The 23,164-nt window shown below is 33.9% G+C and overlaps 1 protein-coding gene, 1 long non-coding RNA gene and 1 pseudogene across 2 annotated transcripts; 1 reads left to right on the top strand and 2 right to left on the bottom strand.

The window, feature by feature from the left end:
- The first annotated feature begins 1,490 nt into the window (after positions 1–1,490).
- Positions 1,491–8,867, top strand: LOC120197385 (protein tesmin/TSO1-like CXC 5). Its single transcript, XM_039198931.1, has 8 exons — positions 1,491–2,127; positions 3,714–3,818; positions 4,219–4,396; positions 5,027–5,383; positions 5,587–5,687; positions 5,764–5,858; positions 7,514–7,906; positions 8,154–8,867. Exons 1-8 carry the CDS (start codon positions 1,832–1,834, stop codon positions 8,450–8,452), a joined length of 1,824 nt encoding a protein of 607 aa, XP_039054862.1. The 5' UTR covers positions 1,491–1,831; the 3' UTR covers positions 8,453–8,867.
- A 2,861-nt stretch (positions 8,868–11,728) lies between these two features.
- LOC120197413 lies at positions 11,729–12,535 on the bottom strand. The gene is made up of 3 exons (XR_005523259.1): positions 12,396–12,535; positions 12,052–12,306; positions 11,729–11,877 (listed from the first exon to the last, which is right to left on the bottom strand). It is a non-coding gene; the product is annotated as an uncharacterized LOC120197413 (long non-coding RNA).
- Positions 12,536–13,277: 742 nt separating this feature from the next.
- LOC120197633 lies at positions 13,278–16,007 on the bottom strand (annotated as a pseudogene).
- Positions 16,008–23,164: the final 7,157 nt, after the last annotated feature.

The following is a 23,164-nucleotide window of genomic DNA, read 5'->3' as shown; positions in this document are numbered from 1 at the left end:
GATTAGTGAATCTTTTAAAATGATGTTTTCTTAAAAACTCTTTTAGAATGCGGTTTATAGGTATTCGACCTACTTAACCCAAAAGGTCAATGACGACTCCAAAACATTTCAAAACCTCTGAAAGAAAAACCTTAAGTCGTATTAAGTTTTTCCCCGCCCGGACGAAAAACGGTGTCGACAGGAATATAATTTCGAAAAAGATCATTCCCCTTGGTAGTGATCTTTTTCGCGAACCAAACGCCACCTAAATATTTTTCAAATCCATTAGATTTGCAAACCTTTAAGGACGAGATGCAATCTTACAAAGACACATAAGATTTATACCCAAAACCTTACTTACACACTCTCCCAAAGAGAAATTATAAATCCCTTAACGTGAATAACTAAGATATTGCATGTAGACTTGATTTAAAAATCGAACCACCTAAATCGTTGTGCAAAGTTTTTATTTTTCGATTGCTTCCACTACAAAATTTTCATAGACCAATTCATCCCCTATTAACAGTTTTCGGTTGATCGATAAAGCTAATAAATCCAAACTTATTATTTTAAAAGTATTTATATTGTTTTTAATTTAACATTTATACGTTTTCTTCTTATTAAAATTCAAACATAAACCATTAAACTCGTTGTTTAATGTTTACACTATAATATATTATATATATTTAATTTATACATAATATAAATTACATAAGATATAGAAATAATATTATAAAAATTTGAAAAAACAAATTGGTTTTTTGAATGTTTAATATGATTAAGTGATCTCAATGATAAAAGAATGTTATTTGGTGATTTTAGACTAGAATAACAATGTTTATAGGATGTGTACACATTATCAATTAATTAAGAAAATTATGAACAAACACTATCATGTAGGGGTGAGCGTTCGATCGAGTCAAGTCGAGTTAAAAAATTTTGAGTTATTTGAATTGACAAATCCTATTTATAACCATATATATAATATAAATATATTTCTTCATATTTTTTATACATGATATAAATATATTATACAAAGTCTAATGATTTGGGTTGTATTTTACGACTCGATTTGAATTTAAATTTTTTCGAGACGAGTCGAATTTATGAAATTACAATTCGAAGTCAATTTAAGCAGAAAATTTTGATTTTTTGAGTCGGATAGTTTTACTTACCCTGCTATCATTATCATACTATTAAAAAATATGTTTAATTTAATCTACACGACATCGCTCTTGTGGAAAACCAGAGAGTTTAATAGAATCAGATCCAACGTTCAAAAACACTTCATATTCACACCTATGAATTCTACCCGTTAGATTAATCGTTTGAACATGAGCTGTCGGATCCCTATCTCACACAAATCTCCACCATCCAATTGACTAAAATGAAATTGAAATTTCAAAAACTAAGCAAGAGAGAGGGAGGAGAAACGAAGAAGAGAAGAAGAAACAGCTAACCAAACACAGTATTTTTAAAAAAAGGTTCCTTTCACACCTTTGCTTCTCTTTTTCCATTATTGAAAAATCACTGCTTTACAAACCCTAACTCTTACTGTTTCTCTCTGTACTGTTTTCTAGATTCTCTCTCTCTCTCTCTCTCAATGCATCGATCGGATTCTGAATCTTCTCGATGTTTCGGAAGTTCGTGGTGGAAATCTCGAGCTTGGGGGAATCGCCTTTATTTTAGTAATTCGGGGCTTTTGAGATTATAGATTGAGATTTGGACCTAAAAGTTTGTGAATTTGAGCTGATTTAAGGTAATTTCTGAGATTATCTGGTGGATATTTGAGCCGAGGCTGTGTGGTGAATATACAGTTTTATATATTTTTTTGAAATTGGGTTGGAATTGGATGGGGGAAGAAGAAGGAGGTGAAATCCCGCCAAAAAATGTGCAATTGGATACGGCGTATTTTCCTGCGAAGAAGCTAGCAAGGCAGCTCGATTTCACGGCCGGTTTTGGCGGGGTTTCTTCTGGAGGTGTTAATTTGCCGGAACATCCGCAATCCACCCAAAGGATAGCTGTGCCTTCGTCTTCGGCTGCAGTTACTGTGCAGCAACAGCAACAGATAAAGCCGCCCGTGGTGGCAACAACCTCTGTTGTCGCTGCACAACCTCCTCCTTTTACTACTGCCTCGGCCAGAGCTGCGTAAGCTTTTCCGATTAAAATTGTTGCTTCTCTTGTAGTTTGTTGTAATTATTATTACTTTTTCGGTGTTTGCTATTTGGATTAGTCCGTGTTTAACAAAATTTAATTTCGTGTTTCTTTTCCTTGTCGAGAGTGTAGCTTATAAGGAACTATTGGTTACAGTATCCCCACATTTCCTGTCCTGTTTGACATTTTATTTTCTTATGCTTAAACACTAACTCTGTTGTCTCAGTAATGTTTGCATCAAATTCTGTTTTTCCCCTCTGTACGATTGTAGGAAAGTTGGTGATTTTTGCTTTAACAGAGTAGTGGAGTTTCTTTTGGGATGTGACTATTTGGAGGTTATTTGGTGTTTTTGTATCTGTCTCTCCTTTAAATTAACTTCTTTTCCCTTTGATTTCTCACCAAACATTGTTTTTGAATTCAGATATGAATCAATTGATTTTTTGGGAAATTGGTTTTCTCTTAGCTTTATCTTTCACCTTATATAGCTTCTGTAGAGGGTTTCTTTTGATAGGGTGAGAAAATTGTGCAAACCAGTAATATAAAATGCTGGGAGAGATTTTGAAGAGGAAAGGAAAAAGTAGATTTTGAAGAACAAATGCAGATAATTAAGGAAAGAAAAAAGTAGGTTAGAATATTTTAGAGAGAAAGTTGCATTCCAAATGAAAAGAAATGGTTAAGAAGGAGGCTTCTTAACAATCTTCACTTCAGAGGCACTCCAGAAAATCCCAATGGTGAAGTAAACCCAAAAATCCTGCCACTGATTTCAGGGTTAACTTCACTGCTCTTTCTGCTGTAGTTATGTACCACACTACATAATTTTTTTATGTTGCTACTCTACTCGGGAATGAAATGTTGCAGTATTTTAAGAGCGGAGTGCTAGAGCACTGCATTGTAGCCCTGAAGCAGCAAACCCTTGGTGCACTAGAGACCTAGAATGCTAGAGCAGTGGAGTGTTGAAACACTGAGGCCTGAGAGTGTTGAAGTACTGAAGTGCTGGAGGAGTGAAGCGTTGGAGCTCTGGAGTGCTAGGGTACTGGAATCTTTTTTAATGTTGGAGCACTGGAGGGTTGGGTCGGTCACTGCCATTCACGATCATTGGAGCAAAAATTGTTTCCATGAGGGAGCATTGCTACCTGTACTTTCTGTCTAACTCAGTGATCCTGCATGACATGTTAACAACTAAAATTAAGTATCGACAGCTTCTTAGGCTCTGTACTGATTGTTTTCCGTTATTTCTGTCTAGAATCTAGTGTAGTGCTAGGATGTGAATATTGTTTTTCTTGGACATTACCATATTGGTCATGTTCCCCCTTTCTTACCTTTTAATTGGAATGAAACTTGTCTTATACTCCTTCAGTTAATCTTTCTGTTCTTACACCCTTACCGATAATGTGTTTGACATTTATGGAAGTTAATTTATGAAAGCTTAAATGGTTTAAACAACTGCAGGAGTTAATGGTTCAAAGAACAGCAGGATTGCTTTTAAAATATATCAGTTCTTTTTTAAAAAAAAATTAATATGCAAGTTATTTACCTGTCCTCTACCGTTATTCTTTTTCTTTATTTCTTGCTGACTTCAGGAAACCAGAATCCCCAAAAGCAAAACCGAGACCAAACGAACTAAAAGATGGCACTCCAAAGAAGCAGAAGCAGTGTAACTGTAAACATTCTCGGTGTCTGAAACTGTAAGTACATTGACTTTTATGCTCTTTTGGAATAATGAACTCCTCCACGATTCAGTGCTACTCAGCTCTTGATGTCTTATTAACATCTGTTGTTATTATTTTGCTTGTTGGCTAGTAACAAATTTCTTGGACTTGTCTGCATTGGGCTCTTTTAGCATGAAATTATATATTCTGTATTAAATGTTTCATGTTCTAGATAAGAAACAGGTTTTCTTCCTTACATGCAATTTTTATGTAAACCATTATTGCCTGGACATTTTAGACAGTACTGTTGCAGTATTTGTTTTCTCTTATTCATTCTTGTGTAGGATTTTTTCTGTTAGCCGTTTTGTATGCGAACCATAATCAATTTGTTTGATGGTATAAGATATAGAAAGTTATTATGCAATGCTGCGACTAGGTACTGTGAGTGCTTTGCATCTGGCATATATTGTGATGGATGCAACTGTGTTAATTGTTATAACAATGTTGAGAATGAAACCGCAAGACGAGATGCTATTGAAGCAACTTTGGAGCGCAATCCAAATGCATTCAGACCAAAAATTGCAAGCAGCCCGCATGGCACACAGGATAGCAGGGTATGATGACTGAACTTTTTATTTCATTTTAATTCACATTTTACCTTGCTCATTTTGCACAATATTGATTCAATAGAAAGCCGTAAATTTTTTAGCTAATTTTTATCATGGAGATACCAATGTTCATATGCCTTCATTAAAATGTCCAGCAAGGGTAATATTTTTCGTTGCCTTTGCTCATTGATGGGCGTTTGGAATATATCGAACCTTTTAAAATGGTATTCTCTTATTTAAATGTATGGCTACTCATTTTATTTTTGCATACAGTTGAAATCTTTTTTTTTCCTGAATCTGGTTATATTCTTGCAAAGGAAACGATCCAAGGGTGAGTAATACACTTTCAAGTTTCAACTAAATCTAAGCTTAATATTTATTCTATTCATTTTTCCTTTTTAATTAACTTTCATTTATATTCGTTAATTTAAAATCGTTATATAGATTTAGTTGGAAGTGTATTACTTAGTTGTGGAAATTTTCACTACCTTTAAGTAGTGGTAAGGAGAGGATCGTTTCCCTCTTGAAAAATTATATTAACAAAATATAAAATTCAAAGTGTACCATGAATGTCGCTATATGATAGAGGTTGCTAAATTTGCATTCTCATATTAATTAGTATTGAATTATTTTTAGGAAGAGGTGGGGGAAGTTTTAATTTTGGGAAAGCACAACAAAGGATGCCACTGTAAGAAATCTGGGTGCCTTAAAAAGTATTGTGAGTGCTTCCAAGCCAACATTCTTTGCTCTGAAAACTGTAAATGCCTGGAGTGCAAAAATTTTGAGGGAAGTGAAGAGAGACAAGCTCTATTTCATGGTGATCATGCCAACAGTATGGCATATATTCAGCGGGCAGCAAATGCTACCATAACTGGAGCTATTGGGTCCTCTGGTTATGCATCCACTCCCGTGTCCAAAAAGAGAAAAGGTCAGGAGTTCTTTGGGTCAACTGCCAAGGATCCAGCTGTTCCAAGGCTTGGAAGCTTTCCTCAGGTAAAACATCTTATCCATGAATATTTATTGACAAATGTATTGGAAGAAACTTTTTTATTTTGTTTCATTTACACTTTACCGTGCCAGCTAGTTCTTCTCTTGTTTCAGTATTCTTACTTCACTTGTCACCATAAAAGCTTTCACAAATTTACTTTTAGCTATGCTCTTAGAACTTACGTTTGCTACTTTTATTTGTTAATTAGCCACATCATATCAGAGCTTCTGCACCTTCCTCTTCCATGTCTTCACCAGTTTCTCGCGCTAGTACAGCTGCTGCAGTAGGACCTTCAAAATTTACATATAGGTAAATGGAGAGTCTTGATCAAAAGATATTTTTAGCCTGATTGTTCAGGAAACTAACTTATGGATTTTGGTGGAAGGTCTCTGTTAGCTGACATTATTCAAAAGCAGGACTTGAAAGAGCTTTGCTCTGTTTTGGTAGTTCTATCAGGAGAAGCTCCCAAAACACTATCAGGTAAATGGGAGACATTCAGATAACTGTCATTATCAGATTTAAAGAGCTGAATTTTAGACCTAAATTGAGTGAGAACCATGTTATAAAGCATTTTAGATTTATCTTTTAGTAAATAAGTCCAAGTTATCCGACTGTGATCATCAATGAAAGTCATAAACTACTTACAATTATCAGTATTCTTCACCCGAGAAGGGCCCCAAATATCACTGTAGATCAAAGCAAAAGGGTGAGAAGGTTTGTATGTAGAAGGAGAATAAGATGATCTAGTATGTTCTTATCAAAAAAAAAAGATGATCTAGTATGTTTGGAAAGAGAGCAAACTTTGCAAGAAAAAGAATTTGGCCTTTTATTAATGAATGGAGCAGGAAACACTTTTGCAAGATAGTGGAAACTAGGATGTCCTAAACGATAATACCATAACAATAACATTATCAACTTTTTCTAAAGAGGTGAAAAATTTCAAGATCTTGGTTGTAGTAGAGGCAGGGAGAATATAGAGACCATTCTGCAAGCTGGCCTTACCAATCATCTTCTTCGAGTTCAGTGCCTGCAAAGTACAATCAATATCAGTAAAAGTTGTATAGCAGTGCAGGTCGGTGGAAAGTTTACTAATTGAAACGAGATTGCAAGCCATATTTGGTACAAAGAGGACATTTTTAAGTGCAATTTGTTCATAATAGTGTCATGTCCTTCTATTTTTCACAATGAACCATCAGCTGTTTTGACATCTTTACCAAAGTTTGGAAAAAAATTGCAAAACAAATCCTTGTTACCAGTCATATGATCCATAGCACCATAATCGAGGATCCAATTAGGAGTCAACTGGGAGGAGAAAAAAGCTATAGCATAAGGGTTACCTTCTGGTTCTTTCATGACTAGATTGTCCTCACAAGGCCCCTTGCCATTTAATCGATGGCAGATGATAGCCAGACCAGATGAATCTGATTGAGAGCATCAGAACCAGAAAGATTTTCTAGATTTGAAGTGATCTTCGGAGTAGGAGAAGAAGTCGTGGACATAGTCTAGGTTGGAAAGAAATCGTAACCTAATCTGATACCATGTAGAAATCAGAGTAATTCTCTGTATTTTCTTATTATTTCAATAGGACATATTGCATCTTTATATACAAATTATATCTCTAAATTAGGAAACTCCAAGTAAGGAAAGATACTAATCCTAGGAGATATGATCCCTTAAAATAAGGGATTTATAGAAAACTATTTACATAATCCCTTAACTGAAGGGATGGTAACAATTCATATCTCTATAATTCCTACAATGATGATCAACTTGATATGCCATTGCATTCATCTCTCGCAGTTCATAGAAACAAATTTTATTTCCTTCTTTCAAATGAATACGTAGTATCAGCGTTTAAGTTTAGAGTTTAGACTTCTTTTGTCAATGAATAATGTATTAAAGCAGTTTTAAATACTGGCATTGATGCCGTTTCCATAAATATTCTTGTACATTAGACTGTTCTTGCTCGTACTTGTAAGAAATTATAGTTGGACGCATGATGCCACTAAAAGAATTTCTTTTATGTCAGTTTTGAATTTGTTTTTAGCAATTAACTTTTGAGTGAGTCTGAGTAGGTTAACGGATTTTCCTTTAATATATTTAATGGTGTTCCTTCAATTTCTGCACACATTCAGATCAGAGAATTTTGACCGAACATCGGATAGAAGATCATGCAGAAACTTCCATTGCATCATCCACTCAAGACAGGCTTCAGAGCCAGAAGGATGCCAATGCCGAGAAAACCATGGCTGATAAAGCTGGCCCTGAAGAAATCAGCTCGGGTGGTGTTGATATGCCAAAGGGAAGGCCCATGTCTCCGGGAACTTTGGCATTGATGTGTGATGAACAAGATACAATGTTCATGGCCACTGCTTCTCCTAATAGGAGCATGGGCCATGGCTGCAGCACATCTTCAAAATTGTCTTTTGGACAGGGCATGACTGAGATTTATGCTGAGCAGGAAAGAATTGTTTTGACAAAGTTCCGAGATTGTCTCAATAGGCTTATCACTTTCGGAGAGATAAAAGGCAAGTTTCCATTTCCCTATTCTGAAAATTTTTATTCATAACTAATTATATTGTGCATATAAAAAAAGAACAACTCAGATGACGAAACCATCCCCAACTTTCTAAAACTGAGTAATACATCATGGAGAGACAGAGTGGCAGAAAGTGAAGAACTTCAATTTATATGTCATCTGCTTTATCGTGTATCATCTTTTCCGTAATGCATAAACTATTGGGAATTCACATTGCTGCTCTATTTTGATCACAGAAATGCAATGTTCGTCATTAGCAAGAACAGACATTGGTAGTCAAAGAGGTCCCCCAAGCAACGGAACTGAAATGGCCAGAACCGAGATGGGGAATCAACAAGGATCCGTTACCAATGGAGCTGCAAAAAATGTCAGTCTACCCACGGTCAAGACATCTCGGATGGCTGCTGTGGTGGTCAACGCCGGCAATAATGATCTGCCTAGAGGTCCATCCCATCCTGAAAATGGGGATGCTAAATCAAAAACCGGAAAAACAGATGTAAAGATCCTAAATGCCGACAATCAGTCCAATGTATGATACCACAGTTTCTCTGCACTAATGCGAGTTTGCGACCCACCATTCACACCACCTCCCCGATTTGATGCAATATCAAAGTGATTGTGGACATCTTGACACTGACCAGTGCTTGAATTAATCTCTCCCATGTTTTAATTATTATGTCTTAATGGCCATGCCCTCTCATTAATCCATTCTTAGTTTTAGCAAAAGCATAGAGGAATTTTATAATTCTTGATGAAGTTGGTAGCTTAGAGTTGTATCCAACAGCGATGCTGATTGCTGCTGTAATTGGCGAGTCACGGTCTTGTAGTATTCATGCGATTCGCCTCAACCATTGATGTTCTTAATGTTTATATGTATATTATTTCTTCATTGAAATAAAATATTTTTAAGATCTTTCTTATAATACTATGGCTGCATATATATGTGCATGTGCATGGTCCCCTTGTTGATGTATATACTTGTTTTCTTCCAAAGCATTGAGTCTGTTTTGTATGTCTATTTTGTTCATTAGAATTCTTCTACTGTCATTTAATACTTTTTGAGACAATTTGATATATATATATATAGGATGAATCTGAATGGATAGAAGAAGTTAAAATTTTATTATTTCATTTTCGGTGGAAACTACAAACGAACAAAGATAATGTTAATGCACAAAGTTTTAATTTCAGCTATCTAGTTAGATTCTTTCAATAATTATATTTTCATGGAAAACTAATAAATTTTCATGTAATCATTGGATGCATCGTTTTTCTTTGATACTAGCCCATTTTGTTTTCCCGTATATTATTTCAGGTTTTTATTATTTTTAGAGTACTGTATATATTATGTATAATATAATTATACACCGATTATATTACGTATATATCTTAAAACTATTAATTAAGTTAAATAACTTAATTAAACTATTGTATTGTATGTCTATTATACGCAAATAACAATAGTAAGGTAAAAGAAGATCAAAAAAATAATTTAAAATATTATATCGATGGGTACAAATCTATACAAACCGATATTGGTTGATATTAATCTAAATGAGTAGGAAACAAACTTAAACAACTGAAACACACCAAAACTGTAAATGAAAATAGACATAATCAAAACTAGTGCGTATCAGTTTAAGACTGATTAATACGATAGTAAGTACTATTGTATTATTACAATTCACAACGTTATGTTTTTTTTTGTTTTTTGTTTTACTTAGACGTGTCAAGTAGCTGAATGACTGCCGCGTCTACTTTATTATTAGCCTTAAAGCCTCCACTTTGATGGTGTAGATGAAGTTGGCGTTGCACTCTGCAAATATACAAAGGGTGAGCACGTCAATATCTCATCTCATCTTTACTTGTTTGGTTTAATAATTGAAGGTTCTATGATAACATTATCGATGTAACTTCAATATTGATTCCCAAGCTTTTGAATATTCTAATTTTGTCCTCAAACTTTTGAATGATTTAAGGGGAAGTCTCTGGAATGTTCAAAAGTTTGGAGGTTAATTTAGGATGAGAGTCATAGTTTGGGATGAAGTTGGAATGTTCAAAAGTTTAAGGATTAATTCAAAATAAAAGTCATAATTTGGGGATAAATTTAAAATATTTAAAAGTTTAAGGATTAATTTAAAATGAAAATCATAATTTGAGTATGTATAATGCAATTAGCTCTGTAATTTATAAATTGGATGATCGACCTCTGGGTAATGGAAACTAGAAACTAGAAACAAGAAAGGGATAAAGTTGTTACCAATGGGATGCCCTTGATGGCTCTTTCTTCCAAATACTTTTAAGGTTTATAGAAGCTACCGTACATTTCTGACCATTTCTTTAGACTTTCATACACATGCTTTGCTCCAACTGTATCTGCCCAAAACATAGTTTTCAGAATTGGATCGGTTAGTAAACCGGTCATGCTATTGATTTATTAGTTCAATCGGTTAAATCAGTTCGACCGGTCGGAAGAATCAGACGACGTTATAATTATTAAAAAAATTAAATAAAAATACTAAAAATATTTAATAAAAAATATTTTTTATATCACAAATCATATTCAAAACAAATCATAACATATATAAGTTAAAAACCATAAAATCAAGTGAAACAAAATGATTCAAATTAACTACAACATAATATTTAAGGTAAAACATATTAAATAATAAATATAATTATACAACTATAATTAAAAAATAAATTTGGGGCTAAAAAATCATAACAAAATGATATTGTTTGGTTTAATTTTTTTTAAAAACAATCTCACATAGCTAAGAAACATAGAAGAACATCCCAAAAGTATAAAGAGTAAAAATATAAGAACAAAACAATCTCACATGGCTAAGAAACATAGAGGAGCATCCCAATTAACTTCTATAAATAATAGAGGTAATTTGACATTCAAAATCATGGAGCCTTTTGGTGAGCATTGAGTGAACTATTCTTTCACTTTAATCAAACTTGAATTTTAGGCTTCAATCGAGCTTCTAAATTTTTTTTAGTTCAAGCAATTTCGAGTTCAAGTTTCAATATTATATTTCGAGTTCGAGTTGAACTTGATAATTTTTAGCTCGTGAGTTTGAGTCGAGTTGAACTTACTTTTAAAGTTTTCAAATTCGAGTCGAGTTCAGCAATATTCGAGTTTGACTTGCCTCGTTTAACAAACGACGTCGTTTGGTTTAATTTAAAAAATAAAAAAAACAAAATTGGTGATTTTTTTCGGTTTTCAGCCGGTCCGATTCGAACGGTTCAGCGGTTTCGATCGGTTCACTAATGATGATTCAACTGATGTAGATTGAATCGAACTAGACAACAATTTTCGGTTGAACCAATCGATTCGATCCGATTTTCAAAATAATGGCCCAAAACACTATACCAACACTGCCAAAGAAAATGACTTAACGGCTGTTAAGACATGTGGGACAAACACATAACTAGGACAATAGGAATACTAGAAGAATATTTTTTAAGCGAGTAAATAGTTTTTAGATAGTCTAGGATATTAAAAGGTAATATTTGTTTATAATTTTTTATTCTATTAAAAGTGTTTACACATTTTAAATACACAACTGTTCGATCTTAAAATAATCTTTTGCAATGACATAATGATTTCACCAAATGAGGTATGGATAAGATAAAAGAAAAGAAGAAAGAGAGAGTTACCGGTAAGAAGGGATGCAGTATCGAGGTGCGATAGTTGAACCACGACTCCTCCATCCAGAACTATAAAACCCCTTCCCGTTGATTTTCCCCGGAAATTACCAAAACCTCATAAATTCCCTCCACAACTAACGCCAAAAAAAGGTCATATGAACAAAACTATGATTTTCTCTACCATTTCGTCCATTTTTCATCAAAAGTTAAATCATTGGAGATATGAATACTCGATCTGGGAACGACTTCGAAAATTCTTCCCAAACTGCCAAGAACACTCCGTACCCTGATACGTCTTGCAGTCTGCAAGTATACCAAAAGAGAAGCATTATCTTATCACCATGCATCTAGAATCGACACGAATCTATAAGTTCATATGTATTATTTATCTAACACCGTGTCCAACACACATCCGAATCCGGAACATATGTACTCAGTTCATGAAAAATGCTATCCAAGCTAAGGGAAGAAGCTTACTGGAAAGGACCAATAGGAATGCCGAAATTGCTGATGACCCGGTCGATTCTGAACAAGTCGACACCTAAATTGACCAACAAATGTGCAACTTGCGAGTATGGGAAGAATGTCCGGTTGACCGTAAAACTGGTACAATTACCGACCACAACGGGAACTTTCTTTACGACTTTCCCCATTGCCACAAGATCAAGAATGACTTGTGGGGAAGTTTTTTGTGTACGTACAATCTCCAAAAGAGGCATCACATGGGCAGGGCTGACAAATGGGAGAGCCAAATCAAATGAGAATATAAAGAGAAGTCGGACCAAGTAATTATTAATAAAAAGGGAAATGAAGTTGATAACCTGAAAAAGTGAGCTCCTACAACACGATCTGGTGATTTTGTTTTTTCTGCAACTAAATTGAGGTCAATAGTGGATGTGTTTGTCGCCAAAATACAGTGACGAGGGCAGGCCTTGTCTATTTCACTAAATATTTTTTATTTTAAGGGTGCGTTTGGTTCACGGAATGTAAGATTACCAGTGGGAATAAAAGATTACCAGGAAATAGGATTACTGGGAATGTTGTATTTTTGTGTTTGGTTGATTTAGTAGGAATGTAAGATTACCATGTTTGGTTAAAGGAATAAAAGATTATTGGAATGTATATTTAACCAAATTGTCTTTATTATATATTTATTTTTTAAACAAGTTAGAAAATATTTATATATTTTCTTTAAAAATTTAAATTCATAAAATTTATATAATTTTTTTACAAAATTGAAAATATAAAAAGGTTTAATGAAATGGTAAAATTTTATTTTAACCCCTGAACTTCATATAAAATTTTAATTATAGACTTTTTTTGTAAATCTAAAATAGTTTAAGGATAAATTTGTAATTTAACCTTCGTAGAATTTTTATTATTTAATGACAGAATAAGGATATTTTTGAAAGAAATTTTTTTTAAGGACATTTTAGTCTAAAACGCTGGTAATCCAACAATACCTAAAAAAAGTGAGGCAATGACATTACCGGTAATATACTCCAAAAAATCCACTATTGATAATGTAAGATTACTGGGAATGACATTCCCGGCCAACCAAACAGGAGAATGTGAATTTCATTCCCATGAGAATCTCACATTCCCCCAACCAAACACACCCAAAGGAACATTTTCAAGGACATCCTGAAAAGGGGAACAACATTTCATAGCAGAAAACAAAATTGCAATAAGAGATTGACAAATTATGAGAAAGGACATGTCACAAATTCCATAACATAGCTCACCTCAATGACCATGTATACATCTTTAAACTCAGTAATCCAAAACTCCTTTAAGCATTGAGAGAGCTTTTTCCGCCTTATCCTTTGTCAATTTCCCTCTACTAACTAAAGCTCCAACATTTGCTGCCAGAATTACATGCAAACAAAATAACTATTTTAAAACCCAGAATCAGAATAACTTTTTCTTTTATTTGTTTACAAAGGGAAAATCAGAATGCCTTTTCACTGGATATTAAAAGAATGAGAAACTATTATAATCACCTTGAATCTTTTTTATCCCCTTCTGGAGATATTCAGAGTTAACTTCCTTGAGAAGGACAAATATATCGCTCACTGTAAGAGCCGTGGTTATTCCGATCCCATTAGGCCTCCACCAATAATGGCAACTTTCTTTATTTGCCTAGGTTTTAGACCAAGGTCTGTAACATTTGGCACCTGCAAAAGTAAAAAATTCAGGGGAAACTATACAATAGAAGATCCCAATTGGTTTGTGAGACTTCAATAGGTTAGTTTAAAGTTTGATTTCACATAGCTAAAATTTTAAATTATCATATATTTTTTTAATATATTTTCTTTGTATTTTTTATTGATCTGTTTTAGCCCTCTTAAAATTTTATAATTTGAGCCCTCTAATTATTGCTGAGCAATTACCTTTGATGTACCACGCTGGGTAAAGAACGCGTGGACAAGACCTTTTGCAGTGTCTTGAAGTCTTAGCAACTTTGACCTCCTGCATAGATAAATCCATACGTGAAAACATGAATAGGTATAGCAAACTAAATCTTTAGGTGCAACTGAACAGAGATTCTTATGAGACTAAACATAATCACATAGAAGATTAAATGCAAGGGGTCCTAAAAAATACCTTTAAAATTCCATGCCATCCCCCATGAACAATCCCCTCCTCAATTACATCTAGGCAGGCCTGACGAGGCAAATTTGGGGCAGTCCTGGCTTGTCTTGAAATTCTTATCACCTCCTTTGCTTCCGAGACGGGTCCAATCTTGTCCGTTCTGTGAAGAGAAAGTATCCATGGTTTACATTTCTCTGCAATGTCTAACGCTCACCTGTGATAAACTTTCAGTAACTCTTCCGAAGGGACAATAGCATCGATAAGACCTAGTTTCTTTCCTTCTTCAGACATGATTGGTTTCGATGACTGCAATGGCATTATACATATAGTGACGGACGGGATAGATAACAATAAAGAATTAATTACAAGACATTAGAATTTTCGGAAAGCATCCCAGACAGCAAGTACTACCAGCATAATTTCGATAGCCTTTTGCAGCCCGATGAGCCTCGGAAGACGTTGTGTGCCTTTTGGAAGTGCCATATTACAAGAAGTCAGTCAAAGCTTGTGAAGTTGGTTATCATTTCAAACTCAAAATAATTGCACATCTGAACATGTTTATTTTCTCTAAATCACTCTGTTGGCCATACCTCCAAGCCCTGGAATCACCCCAAGTGACAACTCTGGCAAGCCAAGTTGAGCTTTAGGGGCAGCAATACGTCCATGGCAAGTCTGCATAAGAATAACATGGATTAGACAACTGAGCAAATTAACAATCATATGGTGAACTGAATATTCATATGGAAAGAAGAAATAAACAACCGCCAACTCTAAGCCGCCTCCAAGAGCTAATCCTTCAACGGCTGCCACAACAGGTTTCTTGCATTCTGAGAGTATTTTGAAAAACAACATAAGATGAGCTATAAACAACAGTTAAAATAAATACTTACAGTAAGTAAATGGATGAGGAAAGACCTTCAATAGCATTAAGGACAAGATCAACGGACACATCAGGCATCACAGATACATCACCTGTTTAACCATCATTATGCAAATTTCCACTCATTAAATTCCAAATCAGTTAAATTATCCGTACAAGAACAACTGCCGAGAATCTAACCAATTAATCAACTCATACCGGTTTCGTGAACTTTCTGGAAAACATTGATATCAAAACCACCAGAAAACCTTCCTCAATCAAACAAATAAATAGAAATCTATAATAAAGTTTTGAGGTAAACTACGTATTTAGTACCTAAACTATCAATTTTGATCCGTTTTAATACTTCAACTTTCAATTTTTTCAAAATCATACCTAAACTTTAGTTTTTATTTCATTTTAGTACCCACCATTTAAAACCTAAATTATCATTTTTGATTCGTTTTAGCACATAAACTTTCATTTTTTCCTAAAAAATTAAAATTAAATTTTGAACGGGCTACTAAAATAAAAACTAAAATTTTTAATGATGTGGTACTAAAATGAAATAAAAATTAAACTTTAGGTATAGTTTTAAAATAATTGAAAGTTTACTAAAACGACCAAAACTGCCAGTTTAGGTGGTAAAGACGTAATTTACCCTAAAGTTTTGACAAGAGAAAAATCATGAAAGTAGTTTCCATTGAAATGAATGAGAACTCACCGGTTAAAACAACCGCTTTGACATCGTTTCTCCTCGAAGCCTCATCGAACTTCTCTACCAATCCCGCAATTACTGCAACGGTTGAAAAAAGAAGAAGAAAAAAATCAATTCGCCGCGTCAAAAATGAAGAACTAAAAAAGAGAGAGAGAGAAACATAAGCGACTCAGCTTGCAGAGCTTTACCGGGAATAGTCATGGCGTTCACGGGAGGATAGAAGGTGGTGATAACTGCAACGGCGTCGTTTACGAGCTCCATTGTCACTCGTGTTTGCGACATCACTCGTTTGACTTTTCATTAATTTATCTCGCCTCCGTTTTTTTTCTATCGATTTTCCCACGAATATCGGCATGTAACTTGCAGCGTTATTTGCTTTGGGTTGATTTATATAGTCGTTTAGCGGAGAAATTTTGAAGATTTGACTTAATATATATTTAGAGTTGACTTAAAATTAAGGCTTAGTACTAAAAATAAGTACCCAAACTATAACTTATTTTCAGATAGGTACATAAAATACTTTTAATTTATCCATGTGTCTAACGTTACAAGCGTTTCCATTTTAGGTGATCGGATTGTCAACGGCGTTAATTTCTTCCTTAAGTGACTCATGTCATAATTTGGTAATTTTGAATTTTTTTATTTAAAAAATTTAAACTATTTTATTTTTGAAAAAACCCCATTTTTTTCTAAAATATAAAAAAACCCAAAATCTTAAAATCTCTTATTCTAGTCCCTAAAATCCCAAATACTTAATCCTTAAATTTGATTGTGATAATTGACCATTTAGCCGACTGTGGTAGCGGCCATTTGGTCGGTCTTTTAATAAGTCGTTTGGCCTTTGGTGGGGAAGTGGCAGAGGTTTATTTAAAAATAATTTTTAATAATATTTTTATTTTTAAGAAAAATAATTTGGGAATAAGAGTATAGTTTGGGCATTTATTTTGCTATTAAGCCTAGAATGACTTAATACCAAAATTAATAGATTATGACATGTGTCACTTAAAAGAGGAAATTAACGTCGTTGACGACCCGAGCACATAAAATGGTAACGTTAGGTACTAAAATGGTAACGTTTGGTACTAAAATGGTAACACTTGTAATGTTAGGCACCTCAATGAGTTAAAAAGAAGTTTAAGCACTTATTTGAGAATAAGGGTATAATTTGGCACTTATTTTGATATTAAGCCTAAAAATATGTTGAACTATGTTTTATAATATTTTGATATAACAAATTAAGGAAAAATGTTTTTGGACTTGATTGAATTTGTTCAAAGTTTTCAAAAGTTTTAAAAAATAATTCAAAGTCCATTAAACTAGAATTTGAGCTCAAAAATGTTTTTCTAGGTATGTAGTACCGTTACGGGTCTTACAGTATCGATACTATATAAACAGTACCGATAATGTTCATATGGTACCGATACCAAAGGTAAGAGAAATATTGATACTCTCTAGGTAGTATCGAAACTACCAGGTGTTTTCAAATTGCTCAAATTCCAGACTGCAAAATAGGTGCCAATACTCAAAGGGGTACCGATACTACTTTACATATTATCGATCCTAGGCAAGCCAATGGCTAGTTGATTTAAAAATTATAAAGGAAGTACTGATACTCATTAAATGAGTACCGATACTCCCTGTCCTGGGCAGTTTATTTTGCAGAGAATTTATCTCCAACGGCTCCAAAACATCTCCAACGGCTAGAAACGACCACATGTTCATTCCGACACATAAAAACAAGTTAAGGACACATGGAGAAGGGTTAGGACAACACCTATCCAAGTAATCAAACACAAGAGAAGAGTTTTTCATTCTTATTTTTCTTTCTCTTATAAATATTAGTGTTTTTGTGAGCTTAATTTTGTAAACACCCTACCTTCAAGAGGTTTTCTTGTTTACTTATTTATACCTTTTGTAAAGGGGATTGGTTTTAGTTTAGCCAAGTGAAAAACTAGGGAGTTGTAAAGGTTATCTCTTTATCCTTGAAAATGAAAGAACAAATTAGTGGATTTGTTGGAAAATCCTAAGTGAGGAGCTTAGGTAGTGGATGTAGACTTGGTTGAGAAGTCGAGCCACTATAAATATTTGTACAAATTTCCTTATCTTTATACTCCTTACTCCATAAACTTTAAATTGTCAATTCACCCCCTCTTGTCACATTTTCGGTTGTTCAATTGAGTTTCATCAAATCCCAACAAAATAATTAAAAACTTGATTAGTATGTCAACAAAAGGAGTTATTTAAACTTATTAATCCTGAAGTGAAATATTAAAGGGTGAAGTATAAAAATGTTTCCGACTAAAATTTGCTATTTTATTAAGTCTTTCAATTATTCAAAATTATAAAATGGTTTGTTTATTATAGAATGTTATTTTGTTGAGTCAATCGACTATTAAAAGTTGCAAAATGATCATTCGATTATTCATTATGTTTCAAAATCGTCATTTTTTGTTAAAAAAATAATGATAGTTTGAGATTGACATTAACCTAATGACTGAGATATGGTAGTCGCTTGAGATTATGAGATTATATTATATCACATCCTAGTCAACAAGTTAACAAAATTAAAATAATTAATCACTATTTTAATATATTAAACATGTAATTTTCATATTTTATAAGTGTTAACGATTAAATTTATTAAAAAAATTAAGATATAAATCAAATCAATATTTAAAGATATAATATATACACTTAAATTATAAAAAATAGCATAAAATATTAACTTTATAATTCTATTTTCAACATTGACATAAATTAAATACTCTATTTATTTAATTTTCCCACCTATCAATAAAAATTTATCATTTTCCTACCCTTTTATTTTAAATATTTTTCGCGAAAAGTGGAGTCCTGTAAGGAAGATTTTTTGTGGTTGGCGGTCCGACCCAAATCTCATACAAATCGTGGAGTGGTGGTAAAGATGCACAAAACTATGTCGTTTCATGGTGTGGTGGTAAAGATGCACAGAATATGTTTTTCTCTATAGCCTTTAAAAACCTTGTTGGGATTTTCGGAAGCTCGATTCGACAACCGGAACGGTTTGCAAAGAGGGGTCGGAACGGTTTTGTGTTTAGGGAGTAAGGAGATTGAAAGATAGAAAATTGCACAACGATTTAGAGTGGTTTGACTTTCTCAACCAAAGTCTACATCCACTATCTTAGCTCCTCACCAAGGATTTCCAAAAAATTCACTAATTTGTTCTTTCTTTTGAGGACAAAGAGATAACCTTACAGCTCCCTAGTTTTTCCGGGCTAAACTAGAACCTTTCCCTAGCTTTTACACGGGCTAATCTATAACATTTCCCCTTTACAAAAGGATAAAAGATGTAAACAAGAAAACCTCTCTAAGGTATGTGTTTACAAGATTGAGCTCACAAGAACAAAATATTTACAAGATAAAGATGAAATAAGATTGAAAAACTCTTCTCTTGTGTTTGATTGCTTGGATAGTTGTTCTCTTTATTCTTCAAGTGTCATTAGCTTGTGTTTATAGCTTGGAATGTGGTTGATGATGTATATAGCCGTTGGGGATGTTTTGGAGTCGTTTGGGGATGATTTTTCTACTCAAAAAGGCTTCCCATAACATGGTGCATCGTTGCACTATCATGGTGCATCGATACCCCTTCATTAAATTCAAATAAACTAGTCGTTACTAGCCGTTGCAGCCTTCGTGCATGTATGCACAGCAGGATGCATCGATACACAACAGGATGCATCGATGCACTAAGTGCATTCGAAATGGAGTGCATGGATGCACTGCATGGTGCATCGATGCACTAGTGCAGGTGCATGGATGCACTGCAGGGGTGCATGGATGCACTGCAGGGGTGCATGGATGCACTTTGACACCCTTTAGCATTTTTGCTCAAATCTGAATTTAATGGACTTTGAATTATTTTTGAAACCTTTTAAAAGCTTTGAATAAATTCGATTCAAGTCCAAAAACATTTTGCCTTAATTTTGTTATATCAAAACATAATTCAACAATCTCCCCCTTTTTGATATAACAAAATATTTGAAAAATTGTTTTTGGCAAAACTCCCCCTTAATAAAATGTTTAATGAAAAATATATCAATTGGTAACAAATATCAATTGTTTGAAAATATATGAAAATGTTGCTCCCCCTTTTTCATTAAGAAATTGAAATTTTCAAACCAAAACTTATCCCCCTTTTTGTTATATAAAAAATAATTCAATCTTTTAAGTTCAAAATAACTTTGGAGAGTAAGTAGTAAATTTGACATTTTAAAACTTATTTGAAAAAGCAAAGCTCCCCCTCAATAAATGCATTCCAAACAAAATTAAGCTTTTAGGATCATGACACTTAAACAAAATTGAATTTCAACAAATAATAAAAAACATGTTAGTAATACATGAAATTCAATATATCAAAGTCTAAAATACTTTATGCAATATTAATTATTGAAATTAAGTGCATATGCATAAAGTTTTCCAAAAATGTTATGCATTTGAAAATTTTGATATCAATTGTTAGAGAGATATCATTTTCATTTAAATCACATGCATAAACATTTAAATTTAGGTCAAAAAAATTAAAATTTGTAAAATCAAAGTATTTGAAAAATTGATATCAATTGTTAGAGAGATATCATTTGCATTAAAACCAATTTTGACCAAAATTTTATTATGATGAACTTAAAAAATTATTAAAAATTTAAAATGTTCATCATAACCATTTTTTTAAACATACATTAGATTAAAAACAATGCATAATCATTTAAAATCAAAACTCATGCATGCATAAATCCTATGATCAACCAAATAACTAAAATTAAAAACATTAAGCTTAGAGGTTACCCATTCCTGTGTGGCTAGAGCATCTTGAATATCATCATCTTCATCACCATTGCTCCCACACACCTACAAGAGACATTTATTTCGATTTTGGTATCCAAATTGCTTTGGATCGTTGGACGTTAGTTTTAATACCCCTTGTTCCCTTAGGAACCCATACTTGTCTAATTTTAAAATGTTTTCCTTTCTTTAAAGGACAAGTATGTTCCAAATGACCCCATAAAAATGACAATGTGAGCATTTTGCCATTTTTAAACATAATAGGTTATTTTTAGAAATTAATTCTTTTTCTTTTGTTAAGCCTTCAAGCTTAACTTCTAACGCAAAATTTTCTTTTTCTAAATCATTTATTTTGATTTTTGAAAGCTCTAAATTATTTTTCAAAAGTTGTCAACTTTTGCTTTCAAAATCAAATTTTGCTTTCAAAATCAAAATATCTTTAATTTTGAGTTTTGAAATTAATTTCGTATATTTGGAATTCATAGTCTCAAATCCCAAATACAACCTATTATAAGCATCTTGTAACTCATCAAAAGTAAATGAATTAAATTCATTTGAGTTAGAAGATACCTCGAATTCTTCTTGAGTGGTCATGAGGCATAGGTTGACTACTTCATCTTCATCATTGGAATCATCTTCATCACTCCAAGATGCAACAAATGCCTTCTTCCCCTTTTTCTTTAGAAGAGGGCATTCATACTTGACATGCCCCTTTCTTTGACAATTGAAACATATCGGGGGACTCTTCTTCTTGGTTGATTCATGTTTCACTTCCTTGGAATTCATGAATCTCTTGAGTTCCTTTAAGAGCTTGACCATCTATTATTCTTGTTCATCATCGTCTTCATCCACCTCATCACTTGAATCTTGATAGCTTTCATTGGTGGATTTGAAGGCAATGCCTACCTCATTTTCTTCTTGTTTTTCTTCTTTTCCCTTTCTTCATCTTCATTCACCATCATCTTATGAGTGAGAAGGGAACCAATTAGCTCATCGAGAGTGAGAGACTTTAAGTTTCTTGCTTTGATAATGGTTGTCTTCTTCGATTGCCACTCCTTTGGAAGAGAGTATATTATCTTCCTCACAAGCTTCTCATTAGGTATTACTTCTCCATATCCCTTGAGACCGTTGACAATCACAGAAAATCTATCCGTCATAGCTTTGATGTCTTCAACGGGTTTCATCTTGAAGTTCTCGTAGCTATGGTTGAGAAGTCTTTTCTTTGATTCCCTCACTTCATCGGTTCCTTCATGAGTGACTTGGAGCTTATCCCAAATCTCTTTGGCACTAGAACAAGATGGGATTCTTCCATATTCATTTGGGCCTAAAGCACATAATAGAATATGTATAGCCTTAGAGTTAAGCTGGAAATTTTTCTTCTCTTCTCTACTCCAATTGTTGTACTTGCCGGGTGGAGAGGAGTAACCGTCCATGATTGAGTTCCAAGCTCCTAGATTGTAGGGTTGAATAAAGTACATCATCTTATTCTTCCAATGTGCATAATTTGCTCCATTGAAGAAGGGTGGCTTGTTGACCGATTGTGAATTCATAATGGGATATTCTTCAAGATAATAAGCACCAGAGGAAAAAGTCATTTCTTTGTCGGTTGCGTCGAAAATTGGTAGAGCTTCTTCGAGGATCGTCTCAAGGTGGTTAAACCTTCTTAACGAGTTAGGCTCTGATGCCAATTGTTGGGATTTTTGGAAGCTCGATTCGACAACCGGGACGGTTTGCAAAGAGGGGTCGGAATGGTTTTGTGTTTAGGGAGTAAGGAGATTAAAAGATAGAAAATTGCACAGCGATTTAGAGTGGTTCAAATTTCTCAACCAAAGTCTACATCCACTACCTTAGCTCCTTACCAAGGATTTTCCAAAAAATTCACTAATTTGTTCTTTCTTTTGAAGACAAAGAGATAACCTTACAACTCCCTAGTTTTTCCGGGCTAAACTAGAACCTTTCCCTAGCTTTTACACAGGCTAAGCTATAACATTTCCCCTTTACAAAAGGATAAAAGATGTAAACAAGAAAACCTCTCTAAGGTATGTGTTTACAAGATTGAGCTCACAAGAACAAAATATTTACAAGATAAAGATGAAATAAGATTGAAAAACTCTTCTCTTGTGTTTAATTGCTTGGATAGTTGTTCTCTTTATTCTTCAAGTGTCATTAGCTTGTGTTTATAGCTTGGAATGTGTTTGATGTTGTATATAGACGTTGGGGATGTTTTGGAGTCGTTTGGGGATGATTTTTCTACTCAAAATGGCTGCCCATAACATGGTACATCGCTGCACTATCATGGTGCATGGATACCCCTTCATTAAATTCAAATAAACTAGCCGTTACTAGCCGTTATAGCCTTCGTGCATGTATGCACAGCAGGATACATCGATGCACAGCAGGATGCATCGATGCACAGCAGGATGCATCGATGCACAGCAGGATGCATCGATGCACAGCAGGATGCATCGATGTACAGCAGGATGCATCGATGCACATCAGGATGCATCGATGCACTAAGTGCATTCGAAATGGAGTGCATGGATGCACTTCATGATGCATCGATGCACTAGTGTAGGTACATGGATGCATTGTAGGGGTGC

The sequence above is a fragment of the Hibiscus syriacus genome, unplaced genomic scaffold (assembly GCF_006381635.1).
Source record: "Hibiscus syriacus cultivar Baekdansim isolate YM2019G1 unplaced genomic scaffold, ASM638163v2 tig00117048_pilon, whole genome shotgun sequence".
Lineage (NCBI taxonomy): Eukaryota > Viridiplantae > Streptophyta > Magnoliopsida > Malvales > Malvaceae > Hibiscus > Hibiscus syriacus.
The sequence above is the reverse complement of the archived record's forward strand: the minus strand, read 5'-3'. Positions and strand labels throughout refer to the sequence as shown.

Bases quoted from the DNA above. Each gene is read 5' to 3' on its own strand.
- LOC120197385 (XM_039198931.1), top strand. From the start codon at position 1,832: ATGGGGGAAGAAGAAGGAGGTGAAATCCCGCCAAAAAATGTGCAATTG. The intron at 2,128-3,713 runs GTAAGCTTTTCC...TGCTGACTTCAG, and splicing joins ACTGCCTCGGCCAGAGCTGC to GAAACCAGAATCCCCAAAAG. The intron at 5,688-5,763 runs GTAAATGGAGAG...TTTTGGTGGAAG, and splicing joins CCTTCAAAATTTACATATAG to GTCTCTGTTAGCTGACATTA.